A 26,490-nucleotide genomic window follows, 5' to 3' on the forward strand; every position below is an offset into this window, starting at 1 on the left:
TCTCGGAGAAGAAAGGCGTGTCTCCACCTCGTCATAGAGGGGAGGAGTGAGCCAAGCCCTAACAGCCAACCAGCACCGCGGTTAGCGACCCGGTAGGCGTGCCCTCGCAGCCGGCGGCTTGATTCCGCCCCGAGTGATAAAAGCGACTGTAAGGGACTGCTTCACCAGATGACCTGGGAGATGAGAGATGAGCGAAGAGGTGAGATACGAAAGGAGCGGTGAGCGGTGAGATGCGAGACGCTCCAAGCCAAAGAGGAGAGGTACTCGGAGAGGAAACCAGCTAAGGAGAGACGCGCTGAAAGGAGGGAGACGGCTCCACCAGAAGGAGAGGAGCAGGTGTGACCGAGCCAGCGTGTGACGTCTAGAGCATCGGCAGCGGATACGCGACGGAGGGTTTTCCCGCCAAAAACGCGAGGAATTGAGAGCTGCTGCCTCCGACCCTGCCTCCCTCTCCAGCAATCCACCTCAAGCCATACCTGCCTGCAATATCCCCCGTGTAAGTGTGAACGTCGTCTGTCCTAATCGTTGTCCTGGGGTTAAGTAAATTGAATAGTTTAAGCTAACGATGCACTGTGTGACTGCTTCTTCCATCCATTGCTGTAAATAATTTTGGTCGCTCTTTCTTTTTGCTTGTGTGTGTATAATAAATCTGTTCTTCCTCCGTACTCTGTCTTCTTCTCCTTTCCTTCTCTTTCGGTCGCTTTAGAGGTTTCCCCATTGAATATCTGTGGGGCGATCTGGTCAACGTCGGGTGGAATCAGGCTAATCGGGGAGTAACTGTTCGGTCGCGGTTGGACCATCCGCTCGGCCCATCATAACATCTAAAACCGCGTCTGTAACAATATATATATATATATATATATATACTGTATATATATATCTATATATATAAAGCAGTAAAGTATGTTTGTTTGTCCTCTTATAACTCGAGAACTACTCATCGCAGAGAAAAACCAAAGGCATATTCGGAATCAGTACGTCTCAGAGCAACTACAGCACACCTTAAATTTTAAAAAAAACTTCGGGTTTTAAAATTAGCGTATTAGTGCAGAAACGCTAGCAGAAGAGGGAGGGAATCGAAGGGAGGGAGCGCAGCGCTCCCTCTAGCGCTTCGCAGTGCAAGCGCTTCTGTTAGCATAATTAGCGTATTTCGGAACGTTAATTTTTCAACTTCATTATTTGGAATCAGTACGTCCCAGAGAAACTTCGTAATGTTAATTTTTCAACTTCATCCGATTGACATGGGACCAACGGCATGTGACAGAGAGTGAAACATACATGCTACATTTGTTTGACGACAATGAGTTCCGACTTCCGGGTTCGTGCCGCCAACCCTGTTAGGCGACTCTTGCAGCACACAGGGAATTACCAGTGAACTGGTACTCAATTTGCCGACCTCGGTAGGATGACAGGCTGAGTCAACCCCCCTGGTGTTAAGGGGGAGGAGGAGGGGAGGGGGAAGAGGAGGGGAGGGGAACGGGGGGTAGGGGGGAGGGGGAGGGGCCCTTCTTCCCCCGGGCACCCCCACACCCTCCCCTCCCCCCATTCCCCTCCCCCCCTTCCCCTCCCCCCTTCCCCCCTTCCCCCTCCCCCTCCCCCCCTGTTCCCCTCCCCTCCTCTTCCACCTCCCCTCCTCCTCCCCCTTAACACCAGGGGGGTTGACTCAGCCTGTCATCCTACTGAGGTCGGCAAATTGAGTACCAGTTCACTGGTAATTCCCTGTGTGCCACAAGAGGCGCCTAACAGGGTTGGCGGCACGAACCCGGAAGTCGGAACTCATTGTCGTCAAATAAATGTAGCATGTATGTTTCACTCTCTGTCACATGCCGTTGGTCCCATGTCAATCGGATGAAGTTGAAAAATTAACATTACGAAGTTTCTCTGGGACGTACTGATTCCGAATAATGAACTTGAAAAATTAACGTTCCGAAATACGCTAATTACGCTAACAGAAGCGCTGGCGCTGCGAAGCGCTAGAGGGAGAGCTGCGCTCCCTCCCTTCGATTCCCTCCCTCTTCTGCTAGCGTTTCTGCGCTAATACGCTAATTTTAAAACCCGAAGTTTTTTAAAATTTAAGGTGTGCTGTAGCTGCACTGAGACGTACTGATTCCGAATATGCCTTTGGTTTTTCTCTGCGATGAGTAGTTCTCGAGTTATAAGAGGACAAACAAACATACTTTACTGCTTTATATATATATATATATATATATATATATATATATATATATATATATATATATATATATATATATATATATATATATATATATATATATATATATATATATATATATATATATATACATACATATATATTGTCGTGTGATTCCCCTCGGTTAAGACCGGGAAATCACGAATGGCAATTTGAGCGTTATTTGAGGTGTTATTCAAATACGGACTTCACTAAATATGCGCGGGGGGAAGAAAGAAAAGAAGAAGCGGCAGCTTTTACCTGACGGTCCCGAGCAGTCTTCAACCTGCAGGAAATAAATTCAAAAGAAGACGTCTTTTAAGTGCAAAAATAAACATGGCTTTATTGCCGGACCCCGAGAACAATGAACGCTCCGGTAACTAAAATCCCCTAATGAGCAACTCCTTCACACAGACACACACACACACACACACACACACACACACACACACACACACACACACACACACACACACACAGAGATGGAAAGGATAAATGAAAATAAACGTTGTGTTTGTCGTGGGGACTTATCTCATCTGGTTGAGGTGTTTCAGGAATCATCAGGCTCGTTGGCGTCTCAGAGCCAAAATGCGACCGTTTGCTATGGGATCCAGAATCAGAAGAAGCGAGAAGGGAACAGAGAAGGAGATCCAAAAACGAGAAGAAGTGAGAGAGAAAATGTCGGTCACGACCATCTGCTATCGCATCCAAAATGACAAGAAGGAAAATGTCAGCTCGCGGTTCGTGGTGTGACTCGTCGTCTGACGTCACCGGCCCGTCTCCTTCAATCAGCGCGTTGCTTCTTGACCACCCGGATGTTCCTCCCCCGTCAGTCCCCCACCATTGGCCGAGCACCTTGCGCTCTCCTCCAATCCGAGGGAAGCTTCTTGCCCCTCCCCTGGCCAATCACCAGTCCTCTCCCACTCTGCCAATCGGTGGCCCTCGTCCTGTGGTGCCTATTGCCTGGCTTACTCGATGTTTCATCGCCATGCCTGCGTAATGTGCGGCCACTTCCTGACTGTTCTTCCGGCAAGTTCCGGTTTGTTATTGTGGCGAAGGGGGATTTAAGTAGTGGTTGTGGTGTAACTAATGGGCCTAACCAAGGTCTATGGTGTGTTGCCATACGAGACAAAGGAATGATCACAGAGGGAACGACGTACAACAAAATTAACATAATCCCTACAACTACTTAACATGCCCCATTCTTCATAATGGGGACGAAGATACACCTTAATCCAAACAAATCGCCGAAACAGAACTTATTACATCGAGATTCCCTATCACGACAACCGGAGCATGATACCTACGCAGATCTACCTGAATCTATATATATATATATCACTACCCCAACATTCATAACAATATATACATATATATATATATATATATATGTATATATATATATATATATATATATTGTTACAGACACGACTTTGATGTTAAAGTGGGCCGAGCGGAATGGCCGTCGTGTCCGCACAAATTACCCGACTATACTCGACGTTGACGAAGTCGCGCGATGCTGGCTCAATAAGAAAAAGAAGACACCCGGCTGGATTACAATAACACAATACGACACCAGGGGTTCAGTTCTCAAGACCTCCGGAGGAGGTTATATTAAGGCGGAAGGTTAGATTACAACTACAAGAGGGACAGCATAGAAAGACAAGCACTTAGACACAATCTTATATTATTCCCAACAGACGACAGATAAACGGGACAAAGCTGACTCACACGGGGATTGATGGAAAGGACAGGCGGGTAGCGATGGCTCCAGGTGCACCTGGGCTCAAAGGTCAGAATCGACTCGGTCCGGTCCAGAGATGCGGGGAGGTCGCAGCGCTCGGATGGCGTCTTGTCTGCTCAAGCTGGGGGCGCATCTGACTCAGCGCTCGCAGGTGGCTTTCCTTCTCCAAGCTGGGTGCGCATCTCTCGTCACATCCGGCGCGTGGCCGCGTATATCCGGCGGGGAGTGACACGCCCTCGGCTCGTTAGCTCCGCCTCGTGGAATCGGCACGTTGCTTCTCATTGGGTGCGTGCGGGGGGTTTACCAGGCTCCGCCCTTGACGAGGAGCTGACAAGGAGCCCCTTCGTGGTAACCCCGTGGAGCGCATGGTCTGGAGCTAATCGAGCCGGTGTGAGGACGCATCCTCCCCCGCTCCGCCGCCATCTCCTCTGTTGTTGTTGTAATTGTTGGGGAAGAAGATGGAAGGAGGTATGGGAAAGGTCCTAAACTCACTACTGATGCCATATAATCACATTCTGGTGCAACGAAGAGTCATAATTAATGGAGACGAGGCCTTAACTGACATAGAATAAGAATAACTAGGAAGATGTCCGAAAGTTGTCTACGTGTGGTGCGGTGGACCTGGGCACGACATTTAATGGGGGAATAAGGGGAAGGTCGGCTCTACTGATTGTTATTTACATGCAATGGGACTAGGGAATGGGGGATTGGGGAAAGTTGGGGAGTATTGGAGAAAATAGGGGAATATTTACAAGCGGATATGGAGGCCAAATTCCATATTCGCAACATTGCACCCTTCTCTACCCTCGGGGCGTCCCGACCCGATAAATTTTTACCTACTTTAGTGTGGCACGCAATGTAGTTCCCTCTACTATTAACTCTACCCTGAGTGCGACAGTTTTACAGATATTCACAAATGAGTAAATATGTCCCCCTGCGACGTTGCACCCTTCTCCTCACAGAAACACACCCACAGGATAACCGAATCCGGAAAGAATTCTCAAACTAAACATACAGCCGGTAGGGAGCATTATTTACAAGACTACGCTGCTATTTACACTACGATCCAGGACCTGTTTTTGGAGGAACACATGCAGATGTTATGCATAGAGAGAGCGCGCTTGCCAGCATCGATACACCAACCCACGAGTGCTCTGTGGCCGACGGCCTTTAATAACGTGCAGAGCACCCTTTCCCGAGCATCAAAAGCACCACCCCACCACCAATCGGTGCAGTCACCATTGTTCATTGGAATAAAAATAAATTCGACAACCCCTAACCCTGCAGGTGTCTCTTGCTCTTCTTGTGGTGCACTTGGTGGTGTTAACTATTAGTGGTTCACCTGTATGGCATAGGTGCCACGTTGACCCATAGGTCCATCCCCGGGTGGTGCTTGGCCGCAAACGAACTGCGGTCCATTGTGGGTGGCCACAAACATTGCGGTCCATATGGTGTATCGATCCCGGCAGCAAACAGCGAAAGTGCAGGCCCACAACTGCGCAGCCAGCACCTCTCTCTCCTCTCTCTCTACCCCAAAGCCAGATCCTCGGAGGTGGGAGACAAAAGAAGAAACAAGTGAGTAAGGTGGTAAGGGCGCAAAAGTGCACGCAATGTAAGGTGATGCACACTGGGGGCACATGGGAACCAGGTGAGACAGGTACGTTCCTATCGTACGCCCCCCCCCCCACCAGGTAACCTACATGGCCCCTCCCTTACCCCTTACTGTATCCACACAACACAACACTACCCATAAACATCTACTTTACAAATCAACAAACATCCCTACTGTCTTCCCCGTTCCTCCCATATACCAAATTCGTCTTCTCTCCCTCCTAACCAATCAAATTTGCCATTTTCAACTCTCATCAAAATTTGCCATCTCCAACTCAACATCAAAATTTGCCATCACCAATTCATCATCAGTCCCTCCTAGGGAGGGAGAGATGGAATCACCCCAATGTCTCATCCACGTCGTGATGCGTCTCACAAATCCAACAGCAATTCTCATCTCCTGCAACAAACAAAGAAAACACAGGTGTGGAGTCATCATCATCACCACAGGTAAGTGGCTGCGTATGGTGCGACAGGTTCTTCAATCCTAACTATCTCCTAAATGACTTTAACAACTTTACACTACCCGGGGTCTTTCTCCGGCCAAACCATTGGCCCTCTTACACTATGGGTTCTAAAAACCAATTCCCATTGGCCAAACTGTGGTGCTCTTCAATTTGGGGTCTCACTCCCCCGATTCATCTCCCGGTGCCCTCGTACAATTTCTGGGCTGCGACGTGTACCTCTCCCAGTGGGTCTACCCACCTGCACACCTCCACCACTGCAGTTGCCTCCGAGCTTACCTGTTCCTTACCCTAACCTAACTACCAGGGGAAGGCCCTCTGACACTCTCCCCACTCGGTGCCCTCTCTGGCACTGGGCTGCCCGATCCACACCCGGGATCCTCAGGCACCCATTCACAACTCTACCGGCTCCCAGAGCCCACCTGCGGCCTCACCTGGCCGACATCCTCACAGTGGTGGAGTGCCCAACCAACTACACACACTAACAGGCTACACGCCCAGCCATTTCCACAACACTAATGCACCCATTCACAACACCATTCTGCAACCGCACCACAGATGCCAATATCCAACCACAATTTACCTGTACCCTCTACCTAACACTTACACTACCCGCCCCGGGTACTCGTGAAAGGGGTCCACTCTTCCCCCATCCACACCTTCGCACCATGCACACCACTCCGTACCACTCACTCCAACTCTCTCCACACACCTGTACCTGCACACCTGTGCTCTCACACCTGGTGCCACCTGCACCCTTCTCTCCCCAAGCGCATTCGCGCTGATCCACAACACTCATTACTCACACACTGCTCCACACACCTGTCCAGTTGCACACCTGTGCAATCACACCTGTTCAACCTTCACACACACGGCATCATCTCAGCTAACTACTCCCTTCTGAAACTTGCGCTTCCCAGTCGTCCCTTTAAACTATTGCGCTCCCTCGTCATTATCATCCATACTAATCTACCTGCGTCCCCACTACAGGTATCAGTCACTAACTAATCTTAACGTTACCTAATGTCATCTTCTCTAGATCCCTATCAATATAACCTAACCCACCCGGGCTAGTTTTCACTGCCATACACCCCATAATCTAGTGCTCCTTTGCCCCCCCCTTGGGCAGGGTGGCAGGGATGCCATCCCACCACATCGGGGGTCTCTCACTACCAATTTTGCACATCAAATTTCAACAAATCAAAAATTTGCCAATCATCTGCCAATCACTGTACCATTACCAATCATCACTCTGCCAATCCTTTGCCAATCATCAAATTTTGTTTTTCTCTAATTTTGGGGCCAAAACACTAACCTCATCACCCAGTCTACTCACTAATACCTCTCGGTGCGCCAATCCCTGTCCAAAGCCCGGCTTCGTAAAGCCAAGCAATGGATGCTGGTTGTTTTGTGCCAGCGGCTGGATGCGTCTCGCATTCGGTGCAGGGAAGGAGGTTTACCCGGGCCGAGATCCCACGCACCATCTCGGCACGGAGCCATCCAATGCCCCGATCTCGACCTGTCGGCACGTCTCACCAAAAAGTGGTCGCCATGACGACCCTTTCTATCGGGCTGCCCGCTCCGCCTATTGGAGCACAGACGTGGCCGTTCAAAGCGAGGCCCAGCGTGGATCGCGCACGGCGGTTCTTTCGAACCCGCCGTGGCTCGGATCCCCGCTGGTTCTCGCGGCACGCGAAGCCCGGCACGCACCGAGGGCCTGATTCGGCTATAAGTCGTTCTAAACTCTACCCCGTCTAACGTCGACGCTTCACCTGGACGCTTACACCCCGCAGCCCGTTCCTTGCTCACACATCCAGCCGTGCCCATGCTCCTCGTACCTTTCCTTACACACCCAGGTACCCTCATTCCACTCACAGCCTTGGTCACACACCTGACCACCGAACACTTTGGCACACATTCGTCGCTCGCACACCTCACCAATACACCGCTTCGCACCCCCTCCTCGGTCACCTCCTCTGTGACAATCACAGGTGTGCCCTCATTCGCACACCCAACCACGTGCCTCACCACCAACTCCAGCGTGCATTCCCACTCACGCTCTACCATTCCAGGTGTGCATCCTTCCATCCCAGGTGTACATCCTCGCTCACCTGTCACAACTAACTCACTCTCCTTGTCACTCGCACTACTCTCACCTCCATTCTTGACAGCGCACTCACCCTTACTCTTGACAGCGCACTCTTTCCTCATGCACCTGTCCGTCACACACCTTTCTCGCGCACACTCTCCCGTTACACCCTCTGTAACACTCACCACAGGTGGACACTCTTCCTTACTTCTGACAGCGCACTCTTTCCTCATGCACCTGTCCGTCACACACCTTTCTCGCGCACACTCTCCCGTTACACCCTCTGTAACACTCACCACAGGTGGACACTCTTCCTTACTTCTGACAGCGCCCTCTTTCCTCATGCACCTGTCCGTCACACACCTTTCTCGCGCACACTCCTGCGCACACTCTCCCGTCACACCCTCTGTAACACTCACCACACCACGCTTCCATGTGCTCCCTCGCACACGCGCTACGACCGACTCACTCTCGCCAGCACACTCACTCCTTGGCACGCACTTTTTCCTCACACACCCCAGAGTCGGACTTTCTTGCACACCTCCATTTTCGCACACCAGACCTGTCGCACACTTCACCAATGGCCTCTCACGAATACCCGGGTCCATCTCGACCCCCAAACTCCTTAAATCCCCTGGCGCATCATACGCACGACCATATTGGTCACCACTTACACCGGGTCTTCTTTCTCTTCGCTTCTCCTCCATCACCTGCGAATCCCTCATCCGGTTAATGAGCACATCATCACGATCCGAACACAGACTCTGGACCAATTCTTTTACCTCCTCTTTTATCTCTTTCTTATCCTCTCTCCGTCGCTTCTTAATTTCGCTCATCCCTTCTTCCACTTCTTCTAATTTGTGCTTCACCTCTTTTATTCCCCGGTACGTCTCCTCAAGCTCGTCCTCCAAGGCTACCTTGACCGTTTCCATGTGCGTCCTCACCTGCCGGTCCTTCGTCTCCATTACCTCTACCACCTCGTCCAACCTCGTTGTCAGTCCCTCACGTACCATCTGACATTCCCTCTTTGTCGCTATCAAGTCATCTTTTAGTTCTTTCTGTGTCGCCTTTAAACCTCCTAATACCGCAGTGTTCCTTTGAACCTGCTCCGTTAGTTCTTTTTGTCCCTCTGTTAGCTGCTCCACCTCCTGCGTCAGGACCTCTATGCCCCCCTGTAACTTTACAGTCCCCTTTCTCACCTCCTTCTCCATGTGCTCCTTACAGTGCCTCACCTCCTCGCGCACTCCTCCGACCTCCTCACTCACTCCTCTTCTGATCTCCTCTCCCATCACTTGCATCTCCTGCCCAGATGCCACCCTCATCTGCTCCATTTCCTCCCTGTGAGCATCCAGTTTGGCTTCTACCCCCATTCTGACCCCCTCTATCTGCTGCTCCATTTGTTTAACTTCCCTTTCCGCTTGGTCCCTCATGTCCCTCAATTTGCCTTCCATACTGTTTTCTAACCCCTCTAACCCATTTTTCACTCCCTCTATTTGATTCTCTTGAGCGGCCATTCTGTTTTCTACCCCCGTTAACCCAGTTTTCACTCCCTCTATCTGATTCTCCTGGGCAGCCATTCTATTTTCTACCCCCTCTAACCCATTTCTCACCTCTTTTATCCCATTGTCTAACCCCTCAAAATTTTTGTCTAACTTCTCAATTTTCTTGTCTAACTCCTCAAAATTATTGTCTAACTTCTCACCGGTACCCCTCATTTGGCCCTCTAATCGCCCACTATCAACCCTCATTTGGCCCTCCATCCTATCCATTTTTGCATTCAGTTGGGTCAAGAATAATCTGAGGTCAAACCCGGTTTGCCCAGCGTCCCCAGCCGCCACCGCAGGCTCGCCCTCCGCGGCGCCGCTATTTTGGGACCCTTCAACCACGTGAGCGAGCGCGCCATTTTGCGCGCCCGCTACTTCGTGCGTGACGGCGCTATTTTGCGAACCTGCCGCCCTCACTGCTTCGCTCTCCTCATGTCCCTCAATTTGGTCCTGGACCGACCCTGCTTCACTCTCCCCTACCGGACCCCAGCCGTCTTGATCCGCCATAGCGCGACTTGCAAAATTCGAGTTTCGTAAAACAAATCCAATTTTTTTTTTTCGTTATAATTTCGTCGAGCGCAGTACGCGCTCCGAATCGATTTTCCCTCCCAAAATTTGGGCCTAATAAATTTAGTCCCGGGTTCGAATTCCACTCCTCGACACCAATTGTTACAGACACGACTTTGATGTTAAAGTGGGCCGAGCGGAATGGCCGTCGTGTCCGCACAAATTACCCGACTATACTCGACGTTGACGAAGTCGCGCGATGCTGGCTCAATAAGAAAAAGAAGACACCCGGCTGGATTACAATAACACAATACGACACCAGGGGTTCAGTTCTCAAGACCTCCGGAGGAGGTTATATTAAGGCGGAAGGTTAGATTACAACTACAAGAGGGACAGCATAGAAAGACAAGCACTTAGACACAATCTTATATTATTCCCAACAGACGACAGATAAACGGGACAAAGCTGACTCACACGGGGATTGATGGAAAGGACAGGCGGGGTAGCGATGGCTCCAGGTGCACCTGGGCTCAAAGGTCAGAATCGACTCGGTCCGGTCCAGAGATGCGGGGAGGTCGCAGCGCTCGGATGGCGTCTTGTCTGCTCAAGCTGGGGGCGCATCTGACTCAGCGCTCGCAGGTGGCTTTCCTTCTCCAAGCTGGGTGCGCATCTCTCGTCACATCCGGCGCGTGGCCGCGTATATCCGGCGGGGAGTGACACGCCCTCGGCTCGTTAGCTCCGCCTCGTGGAATCGGCACGTTGCTTCTCATTGGGTGCGTGCGGGGGGTTTACCAGGCTCCGCCCTTGACGAGGAGCTGACAAGGAGCCCCTTCGTGGTAACCCCGTGGAGCGCATGGTCTGGAGCTAATCGAGCCGGTGTGAGGACGCATCCTCCCCCGCTCCGCCGCCATCTCCTCTGTTGTTGTTGTAATTGTTGGGGAAGAAGATGGAAGGAGGTATGGGAAAGGTCCTAAACTCACTACTGATGCCATATAATCACATTCTGGTGCAACGAAGAGTCATAATTAATGGAGACGAGGCCTTAACTGACATAGAATAAGAATAACTAGGAAGATGTCCGAAAGTTGTCTACGTGTGGTGCGGTGGACCTGGGCACGACATTTAATGGGGGAATAAGGGGAAGGTCGGCTCTACTGATTGTTATTTACATGCAATGGGACTAGGGAATGGGGGATTGGGGAAAGTTGGGGAGTATTGGAGAAAATAGGGGAATATTTACAAGCGGATATGGAGGCCAAATTCCATATTCGCAACAATATGTATATATACATATACATATATATATATATATATATATATATATATATATATATATATATATATATACTCTGACTCATCAAGGGACTCGAACCAAGGGCCTCCATCACTTTCGCGGTGACAGCCCACTGCGCTATAGAGCCAGCCGAAATCTCCTCCGAAATTTTCCACACTTAACACTGCGAGCTTTATAATGGCCGATGTCTTACATGCCTGTTAGGCAGACCCCAGGTGTGAGCGTAAGTATATGTATGCAGAAGTGTATATATATATATATATATACTGTATATATATATATATATATACTGTATATATGAAATAGAGTAGGGGAAAATGACGTCACAGTCAATGTGATTACGATTCCAAGTCTTTTAACATTTCCCACTTCCCACTGAGAAATGTAGATTAGACAATAAACTGGTATTTGGTTGAATGGCAATGAAATTGGATGTGCAATGTAAAACATATGGACAAACTGGGAAGCATTACAATGTAGGAAATTGTGGTGCAGCTGGTGCACTAATTGAATGCATCGTGCTGCTCACTTCCACCAAAATCAGTATAGGCAGTCTGCCCTGAGCAAACAAAACAACCGAATGGTTGATTGGGAGTATAGCCATTTGGCCATGCAACAAAGATAGACTTTCTTACTGAAGCAGGTATGTGAATTCTTAAAACGATGTGGTCGTTATCTGTGAAGATAAATTGACTCAAATGACAATTAATTCGGTGAAAGTGTCACAAACCGTTATTACTTAAATTCTGAACACTTTTGCTTTTTCCGCAAATAAAGGAGGAATGACATGGCTGGTTGCTTGTTCTGTGGAAATTAGCTGTACGCTAGCAAAATCATGACTGAGATATCTTGTCAAAAATCGTTGTATAAAAAAAAATCTAGGCTGATGAAAGAGCATGATGACTTGGAGTACAAGTGGGACAATGGGGGTAATAGTAAGACACAACAAGGAAGGGAATGAACAAACAGGAGAAAAGGAAAGGCGGGAAAGGAAAACAGTAATCTGTAAGTAAGAGGGTTAGGTTAGGGAGGGTTAAAGAAGGAAGAAAAGATTGCCAGAAGGGATTAGGGATTACTATGATATGGTATATACAGTGCCCTCCATAACAATTCGAACATTGAAGTCAAATTTGTTGTTATTGCTATATACTTAATAAATTTGGATTTGAGATCAAAAGATGAATATGAGGCAAGAGTACAGAAAGTCGGCTTTTATTTATTGGTATTTATATATGTATATTGTTGCGGATCTCTCGAAGCCCTTCGACCTACAGAGGGGGGGGTTAAACCCCTTTTCCCCCTCGGGTCTTCGAGTCCACGAGGCCGAGCCGCCACTCCCGTAGCGAGCGTGCGGAAGGGTATCGGGTCGATTCCACATGTACCTTCGGTACCCATGCCACCACGAAAAAGGGGACTGGACCTCGCACAAGCCACGCTAATCGAATACACCCGAGCGGTTTGCGTATCACGTGACTCATGCCGTTACTTTTGTTGAACCCAATTGAGCGGTTTTATTCGTGCGATGCGAGGCCAATAGTGAAATGACGGGAACGATCAAATAGAAGAAAGAACACGGGTTTATTTACAACTATACAAGGCGAAGAGACACAGATCAGGCTTAATCAGTCTTAACTTATGCCCGGACAAGGGCCCACTCACTCACACAGGGAAAAGGAGGAAGGAAAAGCACGCACTCCAAACACGTCCTGGCACCGTTCGCTCCGGACAGCTCGCCGGGCGTGGCCCTCGAAATGTTCGCGGCAAGTGTGCTGGGAGTGCAGGCAGGAAGATCATGCGTCTGTGGCCCCGGAATGGATAGTCTTCACAAGCGCGTTATTCACAGCTGCAGAGTGCAGGGCACAGGGATAGTTCGTGTGCAGAGAGGGCTATAACAAGCAAGGGACTGAATTCACTCGTGACTACAACGTCTCTTTCTCACTGGGACTTGGTCACTGTTGCACTCTCTCACAACGCTCACAAACCAACTCTCTTCAACTCTCACTGACTCGTTAACTGGGGCACTCCCTCTCCAACTGTCTCACAACGCTCTCTGGGGCACTCTGACTCTCAACGCTCTCTGGGGCACTCCCTCTCCGACTGACAATGCTCTCTGGGGCACACTGCACTGGTAGACTGAGGGGCTGGGCGACTGGCTCACACTCTGACTCCGACTCTCTGCCAACTCTCTCACAACGCTCACGATACTCCGACTCTGGCACACTCTGACTCCGACTGAGGAGGGGGGGCTCGGGGCAGGGTTTTATGGCCCCGCCCCAGAGTCTTACCCGAATGTTCCAAGCCCCTCCTCTCGCTGCCGTTGCGAGCCACTCCCCTTGAGCTCCGATTGGCTGCTTGTCGCCTCCCGGCCACTCCACTGCAGCTCCTCCCTTTGGCCTTGCCAGACTTGTTCCAGGCCTAGCATGTGGCATTCCAGCCCAAAGAACACCTAACTTACTGGCCTGCTCAACGCATACTAAGACAGGAAAGGAGACTACTCTTACATTTACTAAGAAATAACTGAACTAAAGCGAGGCTACATGTTGTGGTGCAACTACCTACGAGGGGGGTCATCCTTTATTCGCAAAACCGCAACAATATGTTTTACCATTGGAGAACAATATAACCTTTTATGTTCAATCTCCCCATTTTAGGTAAGCATAAGTATTGGAACAGATTAACTTAAAGTAAATGAAAGTAGCATCATAGTTTTTGGTTGTATATCCCTTGCATGCAATAACTGCATTGGGCCTGTGACCCACTGACGTCACCAAACTCTTTGTATCTCCCTTTGAGATGCTTTGCCAAGCCTTTACTGCAGCCATTTTCAGTTGTTGTTTGTTTTGGGGGGTTTCTGACTTTAGTCTCCTCTTCAGCAAGTGAAATGCATGCTCGGGAAGATTTAAATCAGGAGATTGACTTGGCCAGTTTAAAACTTCCACTTTCCTCCCTTGATGCACTCCTTGGCTGCGTCGGCAGTGTGTTATGGGTCATTGTCTTGCTGCATGGCAAAGCACCACCCAATGAGTTTGGGGGCATTTTCTTTTACATCGGCAGACAAAATGTGTCTGTACACTTCCAAATTCATTCTGCTGCTGTCATCATTAGTTGCAACATCAATAAAGATGAGTGGTTATGACGTCATCAATAAAAATTATGACGTCATAGGTCACGTCGTGTGGGCGCCATCTTGGAAAAACCGAAAAACTTTGCACTTCTATATCTCTGAAAGCGCTGCGTAAAATTGAGAATGGCTCATTGTAAAGAAGTCTCTATGTGAAATTAGATGTTAATTATGATGTCATAGGTGCCTCCATTATGACGTCATAATTCGACAAGTACAAAACTTTATCTGATCAAGATGAAATTTCTTGAACGTCATCTAGAGATAAATTGTTGGAGAAAAAATGATGACGTCATCGGTCACATGGTTCGGCCGTCATTTTTATTGAACACAAAAGTCTTAAAAATACTAAAAACACGTCCTGGTGTGGGTCTGCAATCTCTGATTACTCTTTCTTGTTTCTATTGTGAAGTAAATCTTCACCTGGAATTAAATACGCAACACCCTGTTTTATCTAAGCGTTTGCATTAAACCCTCATCGTCAATACAAAAACATTGATATAAGTCTTAATAATACTGGTCTCGTGTTCAGACATATCGGGTTATAGGGTAAGAATAAATATGTCATCATGTATCAGACAATTCTAAATACAGAACTGACCGAGAACGGCTCTAGGTAGAGCGCATACCTCCGCCAGGATGATAAGTTCACATTTTGTATCCACTGATAGGTCGGATCTGTATTCGGACCTGAACCAAAATCTAATCGGATTGTTCTTGTCACCTAACGAACATATCCACAAACTTTCGTCATAACTTGCCTACAACGTATCATGCAATATATCGTTTATGGTCCTATCCATCAATGGCAAAGAATCACTTGGAAAATTAAAAATTGCTCATATCAGGCTCTGGATTCGGATCTTCACCAAAATAGAATCAATTGGTTTTTTTTCAAACAGCCAAGATGTCCACCAAGTTTCGCCAAAATTCGTCCATAACGTTTTGATAAACCGTGCTATATATCGTTTGCGGTCCTGTCTCTCAATGGTGAAAATCACTTTAAAATTCTCAGATCCAGATCCGGATCCGGATCTTTATCAAAATCGAAAAATTTATCCTTGTCACACACTCAACCTCTCCACCAAATTTCGTCCGAATCCGTCCACACCCTTTTTAGTTATTCTGCTCACAAACACACAGACAGACAGGGGTGAAAACATAACCTCCGTCCACCTTCGGTGATGGATGTTAAGAGAGGTGGGTACAACTTCAAGGACACAAGTAAACCCATGTTTTAATATTTAGTTGTTCAGAAGTATTTAGTAGTTCAATAACGATTATAACAATAGAAAACCAACACTTACAGACAGACACACAAAGATAATATGTATTTTCGGTATGCACAAGTGTAGACACAGTGAATAGTTCATTTATTATAAAAACAGAATACTAGTCTCGATGAATGCTGGTGTCAGTCTGCATCGGTAAACAAGATAAACAATATATTTTATCAATTGAAAGTTGGTAAGAGTAAGTTTACTGACATGGATAATGAGTGGTGGCTGATATTTTGGGACATGGGCCTTCCATTTATTTTCTCTCCCAAATGGCAAAACTTATAACAGCATCATCATCAAATCTTTACAAAGACATCGAAACGACCTTGCTCCATATCCATTCCCTCTCCTAAAGCCCCTCTTTCTCCTTCCGTTCTCTCATCCTCACCTCCCTATAATTCCTCTACACTTGTCAGATCCTTGTAAATACACATTATCTGTTCAATCTTCTGGAAGTCAACCTTAGGGTGAAATCAGGGATTGCAGAGCAGTTAACGTCTTGGGAGCATTTCTTTGGAATGTGTTCCTCATCTGTAGTTTCACTCATGATGGATTGAGTCATGATGGACACTTCTCACGAATAAGGACTGGATCTATATATTTCACTCCCATATCCATACATTACCGTACCAACTCCACACTTCTCCATTTGTCAGCAGCTCCTACGAACTCCTGAAATTCTTGCATAAAAAAGTTTCTGGCCAACCTTGACACATCAACAACACAACAACATGCATTTTAAAGGCCATTTTCCCTGCTAGAGCGTGGGTTAGCCTTGCGGTCCCCATGACAATCTTCTCCATTTTGCCCTATTTTCTGCATCTCTCCTTGTTAACCCCCTTGCCCGCATTTCTTCTTCCACCATCTTTAGCCAAGTCTTTCTCGGTCTTCCCCGTCTTCTACTTCCTTCTACATTCATTTCCATCACTCTTCTCAACCAGTCACTTTCATCCTTCCTCAACACATGACCAAACCATCTCAACCTGTTCCTCTTCACAGCATCAATCACAGGCTCTATTCCCATCATCTTTCGCAATTCATCATTTGTCTTCCTCTCTCTCAACGATACTCCGCACATCCGTCGAACCATTCGCATTTCCACCCTTTCCAACCTTCGTTGCTGCTCTACGTTCATTACCCATGTCTCGCTCCCATAAATCATAACACTTCTCACACATGCAGCATACACCTTTCCCTTCAGCTTTAACGACACTCCCCTCATCATCAGCACGCCACTCAATTACCGAAACTTCTTCCATGCACATCTCACTCGAGCAACCGTTGCCGAGTCTGATCCACCTTCTCCATTCAGCATGTCTCCGAGGTAGCAAAATGTTTTCACACCTTCCAGCTTCACACCGTCTCCAAGATCCAACTCAACATTTCCTCCATCTGCAGCTCCCTCTGTGCACACCTTACATTTGAATGTAGCTGCCACACTGGTTAATGACCCTCTCAGACCACTACATTTTTGATGAACCCACTCAGCGCACATTGTACACTGAATGGAGTTCACTCCGACACCCTTCCTACACACAGCACAGGGCCACTTCCCAGTGGCACAGGCCACAGGGCACAGGGCCAACCTTGACACATCAACAACTCAAAAACGTAGTTCGAGTATCTCTTCCAAAAGGAAGAGATCTTTTAAAGCTCTTTTAACTCTCTTAACTCTTTTAAAGTTCTCAGACAGTTGTTCGCCACCAGCCGGGAAAATTGCTAATATCACTCCTAACAACTCAATATAGATCCCCTAATCACAGATTGATCAGCCTTTGCATCATAAAAAGTACCGAAATCCATATTAGTACAGACCTCAAGGGAAATCTATCTCTTTTCCAAGTCTTTGCTTACAGACTGCAGCCTATTTGGGTTTTCCATCATGGCCACTTCACTCGAGACCATCTCCACATCCAAGCCACCCACCAATAGCATTCAAAACCCTCTCCTCCTTTAATGGCTGGAAGATTTCTCAAAAGGTGCATTGCTCTTTTGTCTCCCATTGTCTACCTTTCAAATCCACTCTTACCAACCGAGGTCTGTTTAGTTATTGGCAGTGAATAAAGAAAGCACTAGAAGTCGAAAGATTGAATGCAGCGCACAATGACATTGGCCATTTTTCAGCTGTGTTGCGAAATAGATGCGGACAGCAAATTCAGAAAGTATGTTTGGGCCATGTTCTCTTGGTTTATCTGACTTTTTTTTCCATGTTTATCTTTCCATCATTTTACTTGTGGCATATTTATGTTTTGAAGAGAAAAAAAAACATGCCATCAGCACAGACTGAAATATCCATGTTGAGAATATTTTCTTTATATTTTGACTTTGTATATCTATCATCTGACAACATGGCACAGTGGTATAGTTGCTGATCTTTGAGTTGTCTAGCCGAGGTTCGATTCCCGTCACGACTATATAAACTGTCAGGTTGATACTTCGCTGGCAGGACGTTAAATCACAAGGTATCAATCACAAGGTATCAGATGGGTGTTAAGCTGGGTACAAACATTGTTGAATCACCCTGCCTGTGAAACACTGGGATGACAGTTTATAGCTGGGTCTGGATTCGAACCTAGGGTAGACAGCTTAGAGGGGAGCGCGTGTACCTCTGGGCCATCCTGCCAGCCCTCAGCATTACAGTTTATAGCTGGGTCTGGATTCGAACCTAGGGTAGACAGCTTAGAGGGGAGCGCGTGTACCTCTGGGACCATCCTGCCAGCCCTCAGCATTAGCTAGTGGAGGCTAAATATCCCACAATGTCTTTTTCGAATAGTGGGTGAGTGAACATCCTAGAATTGCAAATCCCTACCCTGAATATTGCTGAGAAGCAAAGGCAACCAACTCATTGCAATCCTGACCATTGAGCTGTTTTGCCAGTATTGTACTGGACTTAGGGAAGACTGGGACAGGGAAAGAGTGGAGGGAGGAGGGGAGCAGGGTGGTTGGAGGAAGAGAAGGGGAGAGTGAGGGAGAGTGGAAGGACAGAGGGGGGAGGAGAGGAAGAGAGTCTATCGACGTTTTCCGTTGATTCGGGATTATTTTCCCCTATTTGGTGTGATGGACATTGTAATTGTAATGCCCTTGGGGTACAAGGGCATTACAATTACAATTATTTCTTCTTGACTAAAGAGGGACATTTGATTTTGAAAGTGGCATTTGCTCTTAGACAAATGGGTGATTGAACTTAACAAACATAATCCCAAATTGATTAGAAACAGTTGTCTTTTCTTTCACTTTCTCCCGCATCTGGAACAAACTCCCACACTCTCTTCAATCCCACTCCTCCCTCTAGGTCTTAAAAATAGCTGTTCACCACAATCTCTTATCCCCATCCAAAACCTTGATCTTTTCTACCCCGGTTAATACACCCCAAATCCAACTCTTTCCTTGTCCGACTTCATTCCTGAAATTCCTGGTAGTGTGAATTTGTTTTATACCGTGTACGTCCCCTCCCCTCCCCACTCCCCCCGCCCCCCAGCCCTCTCCCTTCCACAGATCTCCCGATGTCCCAGTTCTCTACCGTTGTGTTTGTGTGCTTCCCGCTCTCTCTCCCCATCTTGTCTCCCACTCCCTTTATTGAATGTTTTATGTGTCCTTTTATGGTTTTTTTGTGTTTAATGCGCTAGCACTTACGCGAGCATCAATCTTGCGTCCAAAAAATAAATAAAAATTAAAAATGTGCAGAGAATAATTCAAAAATAAAAACGAAGAAACATGTACAAAATAAAGGAAAGGAAGGTTAAGCAATTGAATAAAGCTTTCACAATAACGAAACGATTGTTTCCTCCCTATCCCCATTGTACTCCAGGATGTTTGAGCTAAAATTGATCTTTGACATCTTCCTGTTTACGCAAGATGTCACCCAAAGGAGTATGTTCTGTCACTTTAAAAACGACGACAAAAATGGCAGATTTGTTGGAAAAGAAAGCGTAAAAGTTCCCATCATTTCACATGACGTCATGTTGTGAGCAGATTCAAGTTTTCTCTTTCCAAGAAAACGAGTTCACTCCTTTAAAAGTAATGGAAATAGTGATCTTCATTCCCGGAATCTAAACCCATGAATCTCATCCATGCGAGGTGGTAAATGCCTCATGTCACAGTTGGCACGCGTTGTACCCTGAAAGAATAAGGTGACGGAGATTCAAACGGGTAGGACAACGGTGGCACCTCGTCCAATCAGCCGGCGTTTCCACTGCACAGATTTCTGCCAAAATGTTGGCACCGGGGTAATGCCAGTTGGCTGAAGATTTTTTGCCATCTGGAATGGCTGACTAAATGAACGAAACGACGACAACCGGAATGATTTTTTTCCTGTACTATACCAAGGACAGATTTGCAGAAGGTTCATGAGATCTGTATGACAAAGAAAACAAAATGCATTTTCGACACAGACTGAATCATTTAAGTTGATATAACGAAGTTGATGTTCTTTTTCACCAGAAATCGTCTTTGGAATGACATCCTCAATTTTGATTTCGCTAGGAGGGCCTATATACATTAAAGGATCAAGCACAATATGGAGTCATCCATGCATATACAGTATGTATGTATGTATATATATGTGTGTGTGTGTGTGTGTGTGTGTGTATGCATGTATATATGTGTGTGTGTGTGTGTGTGTGTGTGTGTGTGTGTGTGTGTGTGTGTATGCATGTATATATGTGTGTGTGTATGCATGTATATATGTGTGTGTATGCATGTATATATGTGTGTGTGTATGCATGTATATATGTGTGTGTGTATGCATGTATATATGTGTGTGTGTGTGTGTGTGTGTGTGTGTGTGTGTGTGTGTGTGTGTGTATGCATGTATATATGTGTGTGTGTATGCATGTATATATGTGTGTGTATGCATGTATATATGTGTGTGTGTATGCATGTATATATGTGTGTGTGTATGCATGTATATATGTGTGTGTGTATGCATGTATATATGTGTGTGTGTATGCATGTATATATGTGTGTGTGTGTGTATGCATGTATATATGTGGGTGTGTATGCATGTATATATGTGTGTGTGTATGCATGTATATATATGTGTGTGTGTATGCATGTATATATATGTGTGTGTATGCATGTATATATATATATGTGTGTGTGTATGCATGTATATATATGTGTGTGTGTATGCATGTATATATATATGTGTGTGTATGCATGTATATATATATGTGTGTGTGTATGCATGTATATATGTGTGTGTATGCATGTATATATGTGTGTGTATACATGTATATATATATATATATGTGTGTGTATGCATGTATATATGTGTGTGTGTATACATGTATATATATATATATGTGTGTGTATGCATATACAGTTTATATACATAGTATATACATAGTATATATATATATATATACAGTATATATACATAGTATATATATATATATATATATATATATATATATATATATATATATATATATATATATATTTATATATATCTATATACTGTGTATATATATATATATATATATATATATATATATATATATATATATATATATATATATATATATATATATATATATATATATATATATATATATATATATATATATACAGTATATATATATATGTATATATATATATATATATAAATATATATGTATGTATGTATATAATATATATTATATACATATATAATTATATTTTCACGTGGTATATATCGTTTAAAAACAAACAGAAAACTGAACCGAATTAGAGAAAACATGGCCTTAACACAACTTACCATCATCACGACATGCCATGTTGAGAAACAGCAGTGCACCCACTTGGTTGGTTGAAATGCTCTTAACTGCGCTGCAGCCGCTGCTATTTATTCCTCGTCTCCTGCTGCTCGGATTGATAAAAGCTGAGGGAAAGTTTATCCAAAAACGTGCTCTCCCACGTCCCCCGCCCTCAAACTCTTTCTCCGACCACCCCTGGTGACGCCGTCGTCATAACTTTGCCTGATGAGGACGCCGTCTCTCATTCTCTCGTTCTCCTGGTAGTGTTTCCTGTACCGGTTGCTGGGCGTGTTACAAAAGTGTTTCTTGTTCGTCCCTAGAGCGTCTCCACTGCCACCATCTCTCCCACGGAATTCTCGAGCAAAGTTTCCCTACTTGGCGGCGCCGGACCGCAAAGACAAATTATCATTTTATTCTCGAGCAAACGCTGGTGTCGTTTGGAATGTCGACGAGAAAAAGTGATTCACTCGGCCCGCGCTTGAGTGAATACTCAGGCTTTGTGCTCGTTTCTGTGTGTCGTCCATTCTTGCTCATCGGCCCATTTCAACACCTTTCAAGACGGTCGTGTTCATTCGGTTCTCTGTTTGGAGTCGCTCGTCAACGTGTGCAAAGCGTTGCAATACCTCGGCTGAGGAATTTCCGCTGCAATAAGCATCGGCTAAACCTGGAGGCAGCTGTCCGTAAGAGCCCACTCACGGCATGCCTCCGATTCAACAACAATAACGTACATTGAGACGAAGGCACCATTAAAATCACGCGTGCCTCGGACTCCACAGAAATCTCCTTGCGCGGATGTAAGCTGTAGGCCCGAGAGGCCTACATGCCGCCATTTTGCTAACGGCCTCTTTTAAACAAAAGCCTTTCGCTCCCAGGATGCTTTTGTATATTTAAGTCAATCAATGTTACGTCGAGGTCATCCTGCTTGTCCAGAAGCACACGGAGCAGATCCATCAAACCCGTGTTCACCCGTCGGCTGGCACACGCTCCATTGTGTCGTCATTCAGTCATTTCGACAGCGTCGCTGTTCGGCGACACCATTCGCCTGTCAGTTCGACAATAACGTTGCTAAATTGATGGGTCTTCAGACTGGGATGCGGATCCGCTGCGGAATTGTGTGCACAGTACTGAACTCTGGCGGCTAATTAACTAAGGCCTTGAGGAACTTTCATTCTGTCCCAGAGGTTTTCCATTTTATTCCTTTTTTTGAAACTTTCTTCTCGTAACAAGTGTCCAGCTTCTCCCAGAAGCTGCGTGCAGACTTCGGACCACTCTGGTCTGCACAATCCTGTCCCTGCGAACGATTGACAAAAGCACTGCGGGCGGAATCAAACTGGTCAATTCCCGAAGCAGCAACAGACGTAATGGATTTTAGAATGTATCTCTCAAGCAGAAACGTGGACCTCCCCACTGAGCTCTTCAAGGCTTAATAACCTCAGCTGGAGCTTTATACGGTTTGCAATATTGTGATGATCACCGAAACACTTTCTTGTACTTTTTCGTGTTAACGTCGTTTGGGAGGAGCACGACCTCCATAGATCGTCTCCCAATATAATGGGTGCTGTGCTTGCAGTCGAACAAGTGCAAATCGATTTGAATTTGCCTCGATTTACATCCATCGAGGGCACATCTCCGTTTCTTTCACTGATTGGGCTGATGGTGTATTGAGCGTTTTGCTCTCATCAGGATCTGCAAATGGCTAACTTATCTTCATTTTTCATGGCTGGTCTGTGATTGACAAAGAATGCTCAATATATTCTTTCAGCACAATCAGACTGCACAGGTGGGTGGGCGGTTCGTGTGCCGCCACCCGGCTGCTGGTTGCATCATTTTTCTGTGGGCGCGTCTCGCCGCTGATGCCTCTCTATAACCTGGTACTCGTTTTTCCGAAGGATGACAGGCCGAGTCAACCCCACATGGCATTAATTCAACGGGATTCGAACTCAGGACCTTAGGATCCCAAGCCCAGCACCCTAACCATTGGACTGCAGTGAAATTGTACCGCAAAAATCAACCAATGACGTGCGTTCGGTCTGACTATCATCACCTGCATTTGCTTTTAAACATTCGTAAGGACCAATGCTCGTTTGCTCTCATTTCTCCGCAAGGCTTTTCTCAACGGTGTCCTAAGGCTCATAATGGAGGATGTACAAGAATCACGCAAGACAAAGACATTCCAAGACTTCAGTGTACTTTAGCATGAATTACAAGGACATTTCGTTGACAATGGCCTGGGTTGGCAGGTAACGTAGAGGTATGCGCGCATTCATCTTTGTACTTTCTAATCCTGAGTTCGAATCTCGCCCCAGCTATAAACTGTCATGCTGATGTATCGTGCGCAGGGCGCGGCAGCAGTGCGTGCGACGTCCATCAGTGCGTGCACCGTCCATCAGTGCGCTCGTCCGCCAGCACCGATCATTGGTGGATGTTAAAGATCCAAGGGTGTCTTTCGTGAAGAGTGAACGAGTTATCGCTGGCTCTCCGATTAATTTACAAATTCCTGCCACCTTCAGACGAACGTCAGGCCTGGCCACCTGGTTCGTGAAAGACTTGGACTAAAATTGTTCCCCGACCGACTGGACACGGTGAGCAAGAATTGGGGAAATTTAAAGAAGAAGCAGAGGAGTAGAAAATGGATGGACTCTTATAGGATCGCGGAACATGGCAACCTTTAGGTGTTCTTTGTATGTTTCTTACACAAGCTAAATTTAAACTTCATGGTACGAGCCATGTCTTGCAGTTTACACTTATATATATATATATATGATTGCTGGCAGACAAAGCGCCCTTTTCGCATCGATCTGAAGAGACAGCACGCACACACATTGATCTTCCATCATCTTCCCTGTTAAGCACCAGGGCTGACAGTTTACAGCTGGGTCGGTTATCGAACCCAGGCTAGACAACTTATAGGTGAGTGTACCTACCTCTGGGCCATCCTGCCAGCCAGCTTATAGGTGAGTGTACCTACCTCTGGGCCATCCTGCCAGCGCTATGAAACTCCGCTAACGCATACTGGGAAGGCCTTTATTGAGACTAGTCTTGTGTTTTGAGAAATAAAAGACTTGCTGAAGAAGCCTTTGGGGGAGATTATGTTTTAGGGGAGCACTGACTTTTCATAGAAATAATTTTATTCCCCATCTCAAGTAGAAATGAAGTCATTAAATGTCAACAACAATGTATTGACAAATATCACGTGTGTAACCGAGCAGCCAGAGCAGGCACATTACTGCTTCCTGAAGATCATTAATAAGACCAAACCATTCGATCACAGAAACGGTTTCTATGGCATCATTGATCGTCAGGTTCACAATGTATTTTTGTTCACATCTTATGGAGATTAGCAAACCAGTACATTTTTGAGAATCTTATGGTATCAGGAATATGAAAATCAATGTTTACATTTGCGCAGATGCCTGCATAGCCGCCATTTTGGATTCTCAAAATGGCCGCCTTAAAATAAGAATTTCCGAATATCTCAGCTTGTAATTGACATAGAAACTTCATTCTAAGTGCTAATCCTATGTTTCCACGCCCAATGAATCCAAAGCTTATGCCAAATTAGTGATTAAGAACACCAAAAACCAAGAAAAGAAGAAGTTTGTGAAATAATTATGTTTGTATTTTCATGAAACAATGCACACTCAAATTGTTGGTAGTGACAACAGCATACGTATAGACGTATTTCCTATCTCAGTTTGACACATCATTACACATCATGATCATTCTCAGTGTCATATTCAACATTACAGTCTGCATAATTTTTGCATTCTGCGCAGCACAATCATAGTTCTTCTGGCGGAAGTTGCAACAGTGTTTATAAATCTTGATGCTTCAATAATTTTGCAGTATTTTAGCAGCAGTTTTGCAATATTTAATTTTATACTGTAAAAATGTATGTTAACACAACTAGTACACAATTATATTGGTGTTGGTTAATATAGTGGTGGCTCTCTTTCATTTCAATGCCTGAGTCATCATGAGTGAAGAACCGGGAACCAGCAAGTCGAGTTCGGTCAAGTCGTCCGTGGACACAGTAGAAGCAGTGCAGGAACACTTGTTCAATATCCCAGAACAGAATCATACCAGAAACTACTTGATGCAGTGGAAGAAAGAGCCAGCTTACAGGATGGAAAATATATTGACATCCAAAGACGCCTCAAAGACTTTACCAAAGAAACATTGATTGAAAGGAAACCCATGTGGCATCGGAGCTGTTATTCTGATGCCACAAATCAAATATCCATACAGCGAGCGAGAGACCGCTTGCAGCATCCCATGTCTACAGGAGCCTATGCTGTGAAAAAACGTGGGCATAAAATAACAAGCTTTGAAATGGAGCAATCAGCAACCCCAGGCACCTGAGCACCTTTCACTAGATCTGAGACAGAACCGTTGACAAGGGATCACTGCTTCTTATGTCAAGAAGATGATGACCAGCGTCTTCACCGTATGAACTGAAAACGCGGGGAAGGCACTTCGACGAACTGTGGAAATTTCCAAGATCCAGTATCGATGACGAGACTAAGCAATGCATTCTCACCAAGTGATGCCCATCCGATAGATGTAAGATACCACAAACCATGCTGGACATGACATGTGTTCCATCTCCTGAGGGGTGATGCCAGCCACCGGGCCAAATCTACAAAGACAGACCTACCAATGCAAGTACCATGCTTGATTGAGCTGATCAATCTCATTGAATATCAAACCCAAAATGAGGCTCATCCACCTATGGATGCCATCGGAAAAAAAATCATAATCTTGGTGGTAGTAGTAGTGATGCATGGTGTTAGTGATGAGGCACAGAAGCACACTCTGACACTGACATGACAGTGGCCAAAGGACAAAATTATTGCAGAATTACCAAGTGTGAAGTCAATGGAGGCAGAAAGACAGAAGAAAACCGTCTG

At 46.0% G+C, this 26,490-nt stretch overlaps 1 protein-coding gene across 1 annotated transcript in view; it reads right to left on the minus strand.

Moving 5' to 3' along the window:
- Positions 1-21,732, minus strand: part of LOC137429688 (protein-glutamine gamma-glutamyltransferase 2) — a 239,826-nt gene extending 218,094 nt beyond the window's left edge. The window contains 1 exon segment of the mRNA XM_078779717.1: positions 21,583-21,732. Coding sequence (XP_078635843.1) covers positions 21,583-21,601 — 19 coding nt within the window. The 5' untranslated portion in view covers positions 21,602-21,732.
- Between the last annotated feature and the right edge of the window lie 4,758 nt (positions 21,733-26,490).

The sequence above is a fragment of the Myxine glutinosa genome, chromosome 6 (genome assembly GCF_964187855.1).
Source record: "Myxine glutinosa chromosome 6, kmMyxGlut1.1, whole genome shotgun sequence".
In the NCBI taxonomy this organism is placed as follows: Eukaryota; Metazoa; Chordata; class Myxini; order Myxiniformes; family Myxinidae; genus Myxine; species Myxine glutinosa.